This window comes from Cynocephalus volans, chromosome 15, assembly GCF_027409185.1.
Source record: "Cynocephalus volans isolate mCynVol1 chromosome 15, mCynVol1.pri, whole genome shotgun sequence".
Classification (NCBI taxonomy): domain Eukaryota; kingdom Metazoa; phylum Chordata; class Mammalia; order Dermoptera; family Cynocephalidae; genus Cynocephalus; species Cynocephalus volans.
Window position 1 is genome coordinate 42249830 of NC_084474.1, and position 12806 is coordinate 42262635.

At 34.1% G+C, this 12806-nt stretch overlaps 1 protein-coding gene across 5 annotated transcripts in view; it reads left to right on the plus strand.

Annotated features, from left to right (window-relative positions):
* Positions 1 to 12281, plus strand: part of WWP1 (WW domain containing E3 ubiquitin protein ligase 1) — a 116863-nt gene extending 104582 nt beyond the window's left edge. For all 5 annotated transcript variants that reach the window (XM_063079572.1, XM_063079575.1, XM_063079574.1 and 2 more), the window contains 4 exons: positions 2553 to 2657; positions 5202 to 5298; positions 5752 to 5824; positions 11309 to 12281. In XM_063079572.1, coding sequence (XP_062935642.1) covers positions 2553 to 2657; positions 5202 to 5298; positions 5752 to 5824; positions 11309 to 11408 — 375 coding nt within the window. In that variant the 3' untranslated portion in view covers positions 11409 to 12281. The remainder of the gene's footprint in view (positions 1 to 2552; positions 2658 to 5201; positions 5299 to 5751; positions 5825 to 11308) is intronic.
* The last annotated feature ends 525 nt before the right edge of the window (positions 12282 to 12806 follow it).

The following is a 12806-nucleotide window of genomic DNA, read 5'->3' on the forward strand; positions in this document are numbered from 1 at the left end:
CTTTTAATGACCGGTAAGGGGATCTCAACCCTTGGCTTGGTGTTGTCAGCACCACGCTCAGCCATCCCTATATAGGATCCGAAACCATGGCCTTGGTGTTATCAGCACCACACTCACCCGAGGGAGCCATGGGCCAGCCTGAAAATTGAAATTTTAAAGTTTCTTGTACTAAAGCATCAAAGAAAATGAACAAATTTAACTAGACACACAACAAGACTCAAAACATTGCTCAGAAAAATTAATTAAGGGCCGAGCCCGTGGCGCACTTGGTAGAGTGCTGCGCTGGGAGCGCGGCGACGCTCCCGCCGCGGGTTCGGATCCTATATAGGACTGACCGGTGCACTCACTGGCTGAGTGCCGGTCACGAAAAAACGACAAAAAAAAGAAAAAAAAAAAAAAGAAAAAAGAAAAAAAAAAAAAAGAAAAATTAATTAAGACCTAAATAAATGGAGATATATATACTATGTTACATATTGTAAGACTTAATATTATTAAAATGTCATTTCTCTGCAAATTGCTCTGTAGATTCAACACAATCCCATTCTACATCCCAGCAGAATATTTATTAGAAAGTGACAGGCTGATTATAAAATTATGGGGAAATACAGAGGCTCTAAGATAGCCAAAACAATTTTGAAAAAGGACAAACTTGGAAGATTTACACTACCTGGTTTCAAGACTTATTACTTATAAAAAAGCCATAGTAATTAAGATAGCGTGGTATTTGTGAAAGGATAGATAAATCAGTGGAACACTAGAGAGTCTAGAAATAGACCCATACATATATTTTTAATCGATTTTCAACAAAAGTGCCAAGACATTTCAGTGGGGAAAAATTTTCAACAAATGATTCTGGTCAACTGGATATCAATATGGCAGAAAATTAATTTCAACCCCTACCTCAGCTCATAAAAAAGATTAATTTAAAATGAATCTTAAGTGCAAATGTGACAGCTAAAAAGAAAACATAAGAGGAAGTCTTGGCATAGGCAGAAGTTTCTTAGGGAGAACACAAAAAGCAATAATTGTGAAAGAAAAATATGTATAAATTGAACTTTCTTAGAAGTAAAAAGTTCTGCTCTTCAAAAGATACCATAAGTAAATGAAAAGGCTATCTACACACTGGAAGAATCTCTTGAGACAAAGGTCTTATATCCAGAATATATTTTTAAAACTCCTATAACTCAATAGAAAGACAAAAAGCATTTTTTAAATGGACAAAGACTCGCTTCACTAAAGAAGATATACAAATGGCAAGTAAACACATGGAAAGATGCTCATAAGTAGTTGGGGAAATGCAAATTAAAACCAAATGAAATGCCACTTTGGGATAGTGTTGGTAGTTTCTTATAATGTACTTCTACCTTATGACCTAGTAGTTCCACTCTCAGTTTTTTACCAAGTGAAATGAAATATACATTTACATAAAGACTTTTATATAAATGTTCATTACAACTGTATTCAACAGAGCCAAAAATTGGAAATAACCTAAATGTTCAACAACAAGTGAATGTTATCTAGTCTGAGTGAGTCACTGTGCAGTATATGCGTGTATTGAAACAATATACTGTACCCCACAAATATGTACACATAAATGTTAAAATAAAAAGTAAATGGATAAACAAATTGTTGTGTACTCATATAGTGGTATACTACTCAGTAATATGAAAGAACCAACTACTGATACCCATGACAACATGGATGAATCTCAGAAACATTGTGCTGAGCAGGGGAAAAAAACCCCAGAAAAGAGCATGTGTGTATGTACTGTATATGACAAAAATATGTAATATATGCATATATATGACATTCTTGAAAAGACAAATGTAATCTATGGTGAAATCATTGACCTAAAGCCAGAGAGGGGGATGGTGGTTTTACTACAAAAAGGGATATAATGGAAATATTCTATATTTTGATTGTGATGGTCATTATACAGGTGTATACATCTGTTGAAACTCATCTAACTATATACTTAAATGTGTGCATTTTATTGTATGTAAATTATAGCTCAAAAAGTTGATTCATGAAAGAAATTTAGTTAAGAGAAAATATTATATATATTTTATTTTACCTGAAAAAAAAGAACCAGAAGTTGATGTTTGAAACTAATCAACAACTTGGATAACCAATTTGGGATATAGATATAGTAAAGGAAAAAAATTAAAACAAGAGATACTTATATATGTTTTATTTTATGCAAAAAAGAAGAACCACAAGTTTGTGTTTGAAACTAATCAACAACTTGGATAACTCATTTGGGATATAGATATAGTAAAGGAGATATGCTCTTCAGGACAGCTGTTTTTCTTGAAGAGTAGTTACTCTAAATGTTTTTGAGTTCAATAAACATGGATAAAATAAAGTACCAAAGAATCATTCATGCTGAGTTCTCACAAATTTTGTCGGATTTGCTTACTGTGATCATTTGCCATGCACATAGCTAGTCACATATTTAGGCCATGCGCATAACTGCATTAGAAAATTTCAGTCATGTAATTATTCTCTTCTCTAAGTCTTTACTGTGGCCTGATACTGTGCTCATTTCCCAGGTTATGTTGTGTGGCATGCAGGAGGTTGACTTGGCAGACTGGCAAAGAAATACTGTTTATCGACATTATACAAGAAACAGCAAGCAAATCATTTGGTTTTGGCAGGTATTTGCTTTTATCTTTTTTAAACAAAGTATTCAAAGAAAACGTCTTCTCATACAACAGTGATTTAAAAAGGACAGTTACTTTTTAAATTGAGACTGCTTTTGGATGGGTTTTTATTCTTTCAGTTCTAAATCTAAAGTGAATAGTGTGAACACTTCTTAAAAGTATTTTCTTTTGCTGCTTTGGCTATCTTTCTGAATGAAAGAATGACAGAATCATATTTAGGTAATACACTTTTTGCTTTGTTTTGTGAGTTTATTTAAGAATTTAAAATTTCTAGTCCAGGGATATTCTTCACATAAATATTCTAATGGAGACTCATTTGAGCAACTTACTAGTTGAACTTTTGGGTTACTTCTGCTTAACTGTTTCATTATTAGGTGAAAAGTAAGCCTGAGTTTTGTATTACTATACAAAGGCTTTCCAAAAGTTGCATCTTTTCATAAGGATATATGTCATGAGTTTATTGTTTAATACTTTAAAGAAGTGTCTGGACACTTCTCGAAATTTATCTTAAACTATACTTAAACATGCAGAATGGCACATTACCAAAGTATTTAATGCAAAATTTTTGGTTTACTAACAGAGATTGGAAGCAACCTAAATGTCCAGCAGGAGAAAACTGAGTAAATAAACTATAATACATCCATTCTATAGTTCTATACCTCATAGTCATTTTTTTCCTTTTTTTAAAAAAAGTACAAATTAATAAAAGTATTGGAGAATAATATGTTTTGATACAATATTGAGGAAAAAGGAAGGTGCCAAACAATGTTTATAATATGATGCTATTTGGTTAAAAAGAAAATTTATACTCTGTATATAGTAAAACTGTCTGAACACACGATCTCTGAAAAGGTAGAGAAAAAACTGGCACTAGTTCTAGAGGGAAGCGAAACAGCTGGAGGCAAAGGAGGGAGAGCTGCTTTTCATACTATACCCTTTTAATATCTTTTGAATTCTGTACTATCACCTATTTTATATATATATATGAAAGAGAGAAAGACAGACAAAGATGTAGGAATAAATCCATTTTCAAGCGTAAAATGTTTGAACTGTATTACATGTAGTATGTGTGCAGGTATCTGTAATCTTCCCTTTTAGGCTGTTGTTCATTCCACATTGTATTCCCTGACTTTCTGTTTGGACATTTGTATCTACAGAGCTAAAGAGCTTAAGCTTATAGTCATATACAGTTGAGCCTTGAACAATGTGGTTTTGAACTGTGTGGGTCTATTTATTCAAGGATTTCTTTCAATAAGTGTATTTCTTCTTTATAATTTTTTAATATTTTCTTTTCTCTAGCTTACTGTACTGTAATAATATAATATATAATACATATAACACAAAATACGGGTTAATTGACTATTTATGTTATATCGGTAAGGCTTCTGGTCAACAGGCTGTTAGTGGTTATGTTTTGGGGGATTCAAGGTTATATGAAGATTTTCAACTTCAAGGGGGTCAGCACCCCTAAGCCCCTTGTTGTTCAAAGATCAACTGTAAATTCAAGTGAATACTTGTGTTTTCTGAATTGGGTTTGTTTTAGGGAAAGTGGTAAGGTTTATGCCAGACCTGGTAATAAGCTCTGTTTCTTGTATCTTGATGAAATATGTGCCTCAGGACAGTTATTTACTGAAACATGTTTGGTCATAATTAGCACAGCATTTTGTCTTATCCACCTAAAGTTTATTCCCTATTTTTAAGATACATTTCTATTCTCAAACTGCCCCCTAAGTTCCTTGCTTTCTGTTAGACTCAAATCAATCACATGAGTATTTTACAGCATTACCCATTTATGTCTTCCTTTGAAAAGAACTAGTCAATGAGTTAAGTAATTTTAGAGGAATGTGTACTTTGTTTTTCAGATTCCAGTTAGGAAGAACACAAGTGTTTGGAAAGTGGTGTTTAGTGGGTGAAGATACCACAAACTGTTGAGAATGACAGTAGGGAGGTGTGTGTGTGTGTGTTTTGTAGCTTAAAGGGGAGAAGGGTAGTTGAGTCAGGAAAGAATAACAATGGTTTAGAGCTCGACCAGACCTGAGTTCATATGTTAGCTCTTCCACCTAATAGCAGTTTGAGAAGGACAAATTACTTAACCTGTCTAGGCCTCCATTTTCGTACAGTAGGCATGCTAGTGATTGTACCTATCTCCTAGAATTGCTGTGAGGACTAAAGCACAGTGCTTGGCAAAAGTCCTTAGTAGGTGACTGCAGCTGTATCATAACCCAACAACAACATATATCCTGGTTGCACCTTGGTGGTATGACTTTAGATAAGTGACTTACCCTTAGTCTCATCATTTATTTCTTCTCTGTAGGTGGATGTATAATAATAGTGGCCAACCTATAGGGTGATTGTGAGGATTAATTGAAGTAAGTCTCAGTGTACTTAGCATAGTGCCTAGTCTTAAGTGGTTACCACTTATCACTTATCTTTTGGACCAGTTTCACTGTTAAATATTTCTTCAGGTGCCTACTGTTTTCATTCTTGAAGATAATTTAGCATTTATTTTACATTAATGTATATTTGTTTTTGTTACAGTTTGTGAAAGAGACAGACAATGAAGTAAGAATGCGACTATTGCAGTTTGTCACTGGAACCTGCCGTTTACCTCTAGGAGGATTTGCTGAGCTCATGGGTAAGTGGAGTTTCACTGCAGTTTCTCTGTAGATAATTATGTGATAATAATGGTGTTCAGACATATGATAGACTTGAACCTAAGGATTATTCTTCTGTGCTCTGTGTAGGGCTTCTACCAGAAGATAGAAAAATGAATGGTTATCACCAAAGGCATTTGTAAGGCAAAAATGAAAGTCTCTTCGTATAGCTGGATGACCATTGATTTGCCCCTTAGGGTGATTGTGAAGGGAACGAGATTCTGTAGAAATAATAATTTTTCCACTCCTATAATTCTTATTGTTGGATTTCTGCAGTAATAAGAAGCTTCTTCAGGCAGAAGCAACTTACACTGTGAATTTCTTCAGTTTATTCTGTATCATTCATGTGACTATGTGACATGTTCTGTTTAACTAGTTGTCAAAACTGAAAAGTTTAAATGACCAGATAAATTTTGTCCATTTTCCTGGTTTAGGAAGTAATGGTCCTCAAAAGTTTTGCATTGAAAAAGTTGGCAAAGACACCTGGTTACCAAGAAGCCATACCTGGTAAGTTCAGAAATCCTAAATAGGAAGGTAAAAAGTAGAGAGAATCTTTTTTGTTTGTTTGTTTGTTTGTTTTTTAATAGGTAAAAATCCAGTATAACTGCTTATTAATTAAAGTGTCAGAATTTCAATTTTGAGAACAGACTGATTAATACAGCATTCTACTACTAAACACTTTAGAATGAGTTATGGGTTAATACAAATACTTGAGAAATGTACCCACTGATTCAACAAATATTTAGAGTACCCACTCTGTATAAAGTAAGATTTAAGTGCTCCTTGCCTTTTATGAAGTTAGTACTCTGTGGGGGCACAAATGACAAACAGGTAAAAAAAACAACTGTTTGAGGGCCGAGCCCGTGGCGCACTCGGTAGAGTGCTGCGCTGGGAGCGCGGCGACGCTCCCGCCGCGGGTTCGGATCCTACATAGGAATGACCAGTGCACTCACTGGCTGAGTGCCGGTCACGAAAAAAAAAAAAAAAAAAAAAAAAAAAACAACTGTTTGCAAATTCTGGGAAGTCTTTTGAAGAAAATAGAGTGCAGTGGTAGAGAACAAGTGTAGGGAACCTGGATTGAAAAGAGTAATGTTTAAGTTGCATTTGATAAACAGCATGCTCTGGGAAGAAATGGGAAGAGCATTCTTTGAAAAGAAATGCTGAAATAAGCAGATCCTGAAGTAAGAAATTGCTTTTCAATTGGAACTTGCTGAATCAGGGGAGAGGGAGATGAAAAAATTTGGAAATGTAGGCAGGGGCTAAATTACGTAGAGCCTTCCAGGCTATTATTAAGAATTGGGATTTCATTCTTAGAAAATAAGAGGACTTTGAAGAGTTTTAAATATCAAGTAATGGGAAAGAAAAATTACTCTGGCAACAGTGTAGAGAAGGAATTGGATGTAGGGTGAATGCAGGGAAATTGATTACAGAACTGTTATAGTTACCCAGGCTAAAGATATTAGTTTAGAGATAGGTGGTTTTTTTAAGAGGTCAAAGCTATTTTCATAATAGGCCATTATTTGCCTTTTTATTGTTTTGACATTTGTAGTTATAGTGCAAAAGCAATGGTGGGTAAAACTGCTGGTGTCTTAGCACAAATCAAGGCAGTGGCACCAGACTGCCATCACTATATTCTTTAACACCACAATTGCAGTTTAAAGCGAAAGGGGAGGGGAAAAAAAGCCAGATTCAGTGAGGATTGTTCTTTTGTGAAGGAGTGAAAATTAACTTTATTAAATTTTGATGCTTGAGCATACATCTTTTTAACATTCTGTGTGACAAAATATGAAGTCTGCATAAAGCATTTTTGCACACCAGAGAATGGTAGTTTTCTTGAAGGAAGCTCTTTGGCAGTTGTTTGAGTTAAAAGCTGAATTAATTTGCTTTTTTTTCTGGAATACTGTTTTTACCTGACAGAATGTCTCACAGACAATCTGTGCTTGTTTAGACTTGGGTATTTGCTAAACATTTTCTTGAGAAGTAATGAAGTAAGCCTGCCACTTCCAGGAAAACAACTGACCTTTGTTGGCAATAATAAAAGTTGAGGTTTCAAGCAAAAATTATAATTTCAGAAGATTTGTATATATCACCATAAGCTTGATAGCTTCCCAAGACTTTACTAATGAGAGTAGTGGTGTTATTAACAAATGTGATTTTTTTTTTCCATTACATAATTAAATGTGTCTCGGTGAACCAATATTTTCAAATGACCAATCAATGCATCATGGTACAAAATCATGCATGGGTAAAAGATCCAAAGTGCATAAGGGACCAATGGATTTTATGTAAAAGTACAAAATGTTTTTTGATATGATCTCAGAACCCCTATTGTGCATAACCTTGTCAAGTTTAGTACAGTGTCAAAGAATAATATCCACAATTATCTGAAAAAGTGACTAGAGTACATCTCCATTTTCTAACTTCATATCTATGTGGAGCCAGATTTTCATATACTTAAACCAATATAGTGCAACAGATTAAATGCACAAGTAGATATCAGAATCCAGATGTCTTCTGTTAAGCCAGATACTAAGAAGATTTGCAGAACTATAAAACGTGGTCACTCTTTCTACTAATTTTTTGGAAATAGTCTTTTTTTTTTTCCCATAAAAATAAGTTATGTTTATTTTTATATCAAAATATTTCTAAAATTTGTTTTAACTTTTAATATGGTAAATATCACTAGATATAATTCCAATAACAATAGCCCTTTGGGGTTCTCAATATTTTTAAGAGTGAAAGAGGTCCCTGTGACCCCCAAAATTTGAGAACCTCTGGCCTACAATAAAGTGGTAGGTCCAATAGACACATTATTGAGACAATCTACTGGATTGAATGATTTTCTGAAACTCCAGCAATTTTCAGGTGTTAAGGTACAAAGAACAAGAAAGCAGAAGGTTGAGTCTACTCAGGATTTAAGTTTTGATTAGTTCAAAAGAGAGAGACAGAGATTGAAAAGTATTTGCAAACTAGCAATTATAATAATGAACCATGATCTAAAAAAGTGAGGAAGGAAGAGTCTGAAGAAAGGATGGGATGGTCAGAAAGTAATGGGTTAATAGGCTGGCGTTTCAGTTGAAGTAAGCTGGAAAGACAGGTGGTCAGTATTTTTAAGACAGGACTTTTAACTTATGATTTCCCTTACTGGTGATGGCAAGATTTGAGGTATGATCCTGGGGTCAATAACTGAAGGAAGCAGAGAAATAGATCACTAATGGCAAGAAGGGCAAGGAACTGGGAGGCATTGAATGTTGTCCATGTGAATGAGAGGAGGACTACAAACCAGGTGCCAAAGCTTTCGGTGAAAGGAGCATGACCAAGAGGTTAGCAGATGATAGCAAAAAGTTCAGAAAGGTTGCACAGCTGGAGAGTGTGCACCTCAGATAAGGAAAGTTTTATTGATTGGCTGTAGGGAAATGGTATGTTTTAGACTAGCTGGACTTCAGTTTTGGCAAGAGTTGTAATACAATGTAGACTGCACATTATGAAACAAGTTCAGAAGAATATACTGTAAAGATTTGAGATGGAGGACGGGTGTGGATTTAATTCAGATCAGGGAAAATACAGATCAGTACTAAGATGAATGTTTGGATGAAAACAGATGATCCAGAAAGACTTGTATTTTGGGCAGTGACTAAGGAAGCAGTGATATAATCTATGATGGAATTAGTCTTCATGATTCGCAGAGAGGACACAGAGTCCTTCTGCTGTCATTTCCAGTGCTTTATTTAGTGAGGTGGCAGCTTTCAGCTTTTCTGCTTTCCTCAGGCTGTACAGTGGTACAGCAAGCCAAGAGAGTTACTGTTCCCTCAGATTACATGGGAAATGTATGGGTCAGTCTCTTCCCTTTTTATGGATAAGAAAGTAAAAGTAGCAAATTTGGTTTTGTGTGTGTGTGTGCACGTCAGGCTCAAAGCCGGAACTAAAACTTAAAACAGTATATTGATATTCATGTAGTAAGTACTTAATAAAAAAAGATGAAGAGATTTTAGTATGTTTCTGTCCTGTTGTAAAACAGCGTAAAACATAATGGCTAATGTCTTAAAGCAGGGACATGTTTTGGATGTTTTCAAATATTACACTTTCTTATGTTATTCAACTCAACATTAAATATCTACTATATATGAAACGTCAGTATTATCAGAGTACATAGATGACACTGCTCTCATGGATTTTAGAATCTAAAGGGAGAAACTACTCAGTCATAATACAGAGTAAATTAAAGTAAATGCTAAAATAGAAATTAAAAGAGCTAGGAATAGGAAAACTAGTAAATCTGTATGGGATGCTTAAGGAGAACTTCTTGGAGTAAGTTGTAGCATTTGGACTGATTCTTCATGAATAAATAAAACTTCCATAGGCAGAAAAGGGTATTCCAGATACAGAGATCCATAACAGCATGGTCATAGAAACAGAAATGTATGTGGTATGCTTGGAAAGTACTAAACATGTTGATGGGGGCTCCTTCTCTCACTCCACCCCCCTCCCCATCCATAGCAATTCTAAGGAGCAAAGGTTTGTAAAGAGTGGCATAAACTGGTATGTCTTTTAGCAAAGTACCTCCGGCAGTGATATAAGGCTAGGTTGTGGAGAAGTAAGAAAAGGAAAAAAAAATAGATGCGAGGTGACTAATCAGGAAATTATCTTATGATTTAGGTAAGAGATTACGGGGAACTATATATACAAAATGTAGTGGCAGTAGAAATGATCAGGAGGGAAAGATAGGAGAGATTTGGTAGAATGATAGAATTTGGCAAAAGCTGTATGTGAAAGGTGCGAGAGAACTAGAAAGTGACTTCTTATCTTGGTATAGGACTGCACTGAAAAATAAATTTTTTTCCTGACCTCGTTCACTGTCAGACTCTACCGTGAGCCATAGCTTAAAGTAAAAGGGAGGTCAATATATGGTCTGCTTAATTGCTACCATTAATATATTTAACTTCTTTTAAAATATCAAAAGAATATGGTCTGAGAACAGCACTGTTTTAATTGGCTGCCTTGTTTCAAAAGATTCTTAATTTTCAGGTTTCCTGACTCTTACATGGGAGGGGACAAAGGCAGATGGGGAGTGGTGGGAGTGGTAAGAGGGCACCTGGGTAATCTGTACAAACCTTCTACATGAGAAAATGAAAGCACAGAAAGGTTCTGACTTGTTCAGAGCTATTTCACTAGTCACTGATAGAGTGGAGAGCAAAACCCTGGACACCCAAATTCTAATCCAGCAACTCAGTGCTGTATTTTACAAAATTAAATGTTATTCCACCTTTGTAAATTGTAAAGCAATACATTGTTATTTTAAGCATTTTCAATATTTTTCATCAGTTAGTCCTGGAAGGGAATAATACTTTGAGTCTGACAGGACTGAAGAAATTCATTTTAGAAGAGATTATACATATGGTGAGATTATTTAAAAAGTTTAAAGAAAAGTATATATTTGTTCATTGTCTTTACCCCAGAATGTAAGTTGCATGAGGACAGAGAATTTTGTTTTTCATCACCCTGCCACCAGCTCCTGAAACAATATCTGGTATATTAAAGATTCTGAGTAAATAACTGTTGGATGAATGAATGAATGAATGAGTGAATGAAAGAAATGGACTCTTAACCCAAGAGAAGTTAGATTCATGACACACATAACAGAAATAGTACAGAAAAGAGAAAATTAATGATTTTTTTAAAAACTCCAGTCTTTATCCATATTACTGCAGTTATTTGTAATGACATTTTTCTCTGGGAAATGTTAAAATACTTTTTATGTATGGGTCTTAAATTTGAATAGATTACACTAAGAAATTTGTATGTTAATATACTAATTAAGTAATATTATAGTAGTGAATTGTCTGTTAGAATACTTCTGGCAAAAATTTTTACATATGTAGCATATTTCCTCTATCCATTCAGCTTTTCAGTGTGTTTTTAAAAATACTGTATTATATATCTTTTCAGTTTATGTTATTGAAAACATCTGATTTTGTTTTTGTTTTTGTTCAGTTTTAATCGCTTGGATCTACCACCATATAAGAGTTATGAACAACTAAAGGAAAAACTTCTTTTTGCAATAGAAGAGACAGAGGGATTTGGACAAGAATGAATGTGGCTTCTTGTTTTGGAGGAGCTCTTGCATTTAAAATACCCCAGCCAAGAAAAATTGCACAGATAGTATATATAAGCTGTTCATTCTGTACAGTGAATTTTCTGAACCTCTCAAAGTATAAATGTTTTCTGTTCTTCCACAGAAATATGCAAAACAATTCATCCTTTTTTTAATTTATTGTTCCCTTGAAATGACTGACCAGGAAAAAGATCATCCTTAAATTTGAAGCAAGCAAGAGACTTGATTAAAAATAAGAAGTATATATCTATATAAGCATATATGATAGTGGCTCTAGTTTTATAGAGCCCCAAGTGTATTAAACATGACAGCCGTTCATTCAAAATATCTGGATTTACTTTACCTTGTTTCTATTATCCAGGGGAAAAAGCGCAAACTACTCCATGTTATTCTCCCTCATGTAAAATCTCCTGAGGGTGTTAAGTTGCATGGCTGTTCAGGAAGGTACTAAGGGCTTAGGCCAAATCTTTGAGTGTATTAAAAAATGCTGCTGGCTTTTCTGAGGACAGGTGCTTGAACCTGTCAGTTTGTTTTAAATAAACACAGTAGTTGAAAAATTTTCCCTTTTTGCTACATCAGTAATACAGTCAAAGTAATGAATGAAACCATAATTTACATGAAAGTCATATACTAGATTCAATACCATTTAGTTTGTTATAGAGTTGGAAAGAATTCATTGAGCAGCATAGAGTTGTTTACATGTTATTTTGGGATGCTAGGTATTTGTGGAATTGAAAAGAATTAGGCACTTCTGTACTTTTGCTTTTAAACCTGTGATGTTCTTCAAATTTAATTCATAATAAATTGATGCAATTTGATATTTAGAAACATATAAAAGGTTATGTGAACTTTGCTGCTTTTGTTTGTGTTTGAAGTTTTTGAAGGTTTTATGAAAGGTTTTATGAAACCAGATGGATTGAAGTGTTACATAAGCATTTGCACACTCAAATACCGGACTAATGATTTTCTATTAGCATTTGAATATCTTCATTCCTCTCAAATTCATGAAAATTCTATGTATCTGAATTAAATAAGCATATAAAAAATCTTTTGGGTCTCCCAGTTTACATAGATCAAGTTATTTTTGTCCTAATAAGGCTTTTGGTTTTTCATTATAAGGGCATTTACTGAACTACAAAGATTTATAATAAATTAAAATCTGATGTGAATGATATTAATGGTACTTTGAGCAAACTGGGCTTCCTAATTAATAGACATTTTAATTTCCATTTGTATCATTCTTCTAATATGCACTGTAAACTTCACTAACTAAAAATTTTTTCATAATCATGGAAATGACTTCATAGAATGTGTTACCTGTAAATATTTCACTGCTTAGTGCATACAGAAAATACTACTATACAATTTAACTTCCAT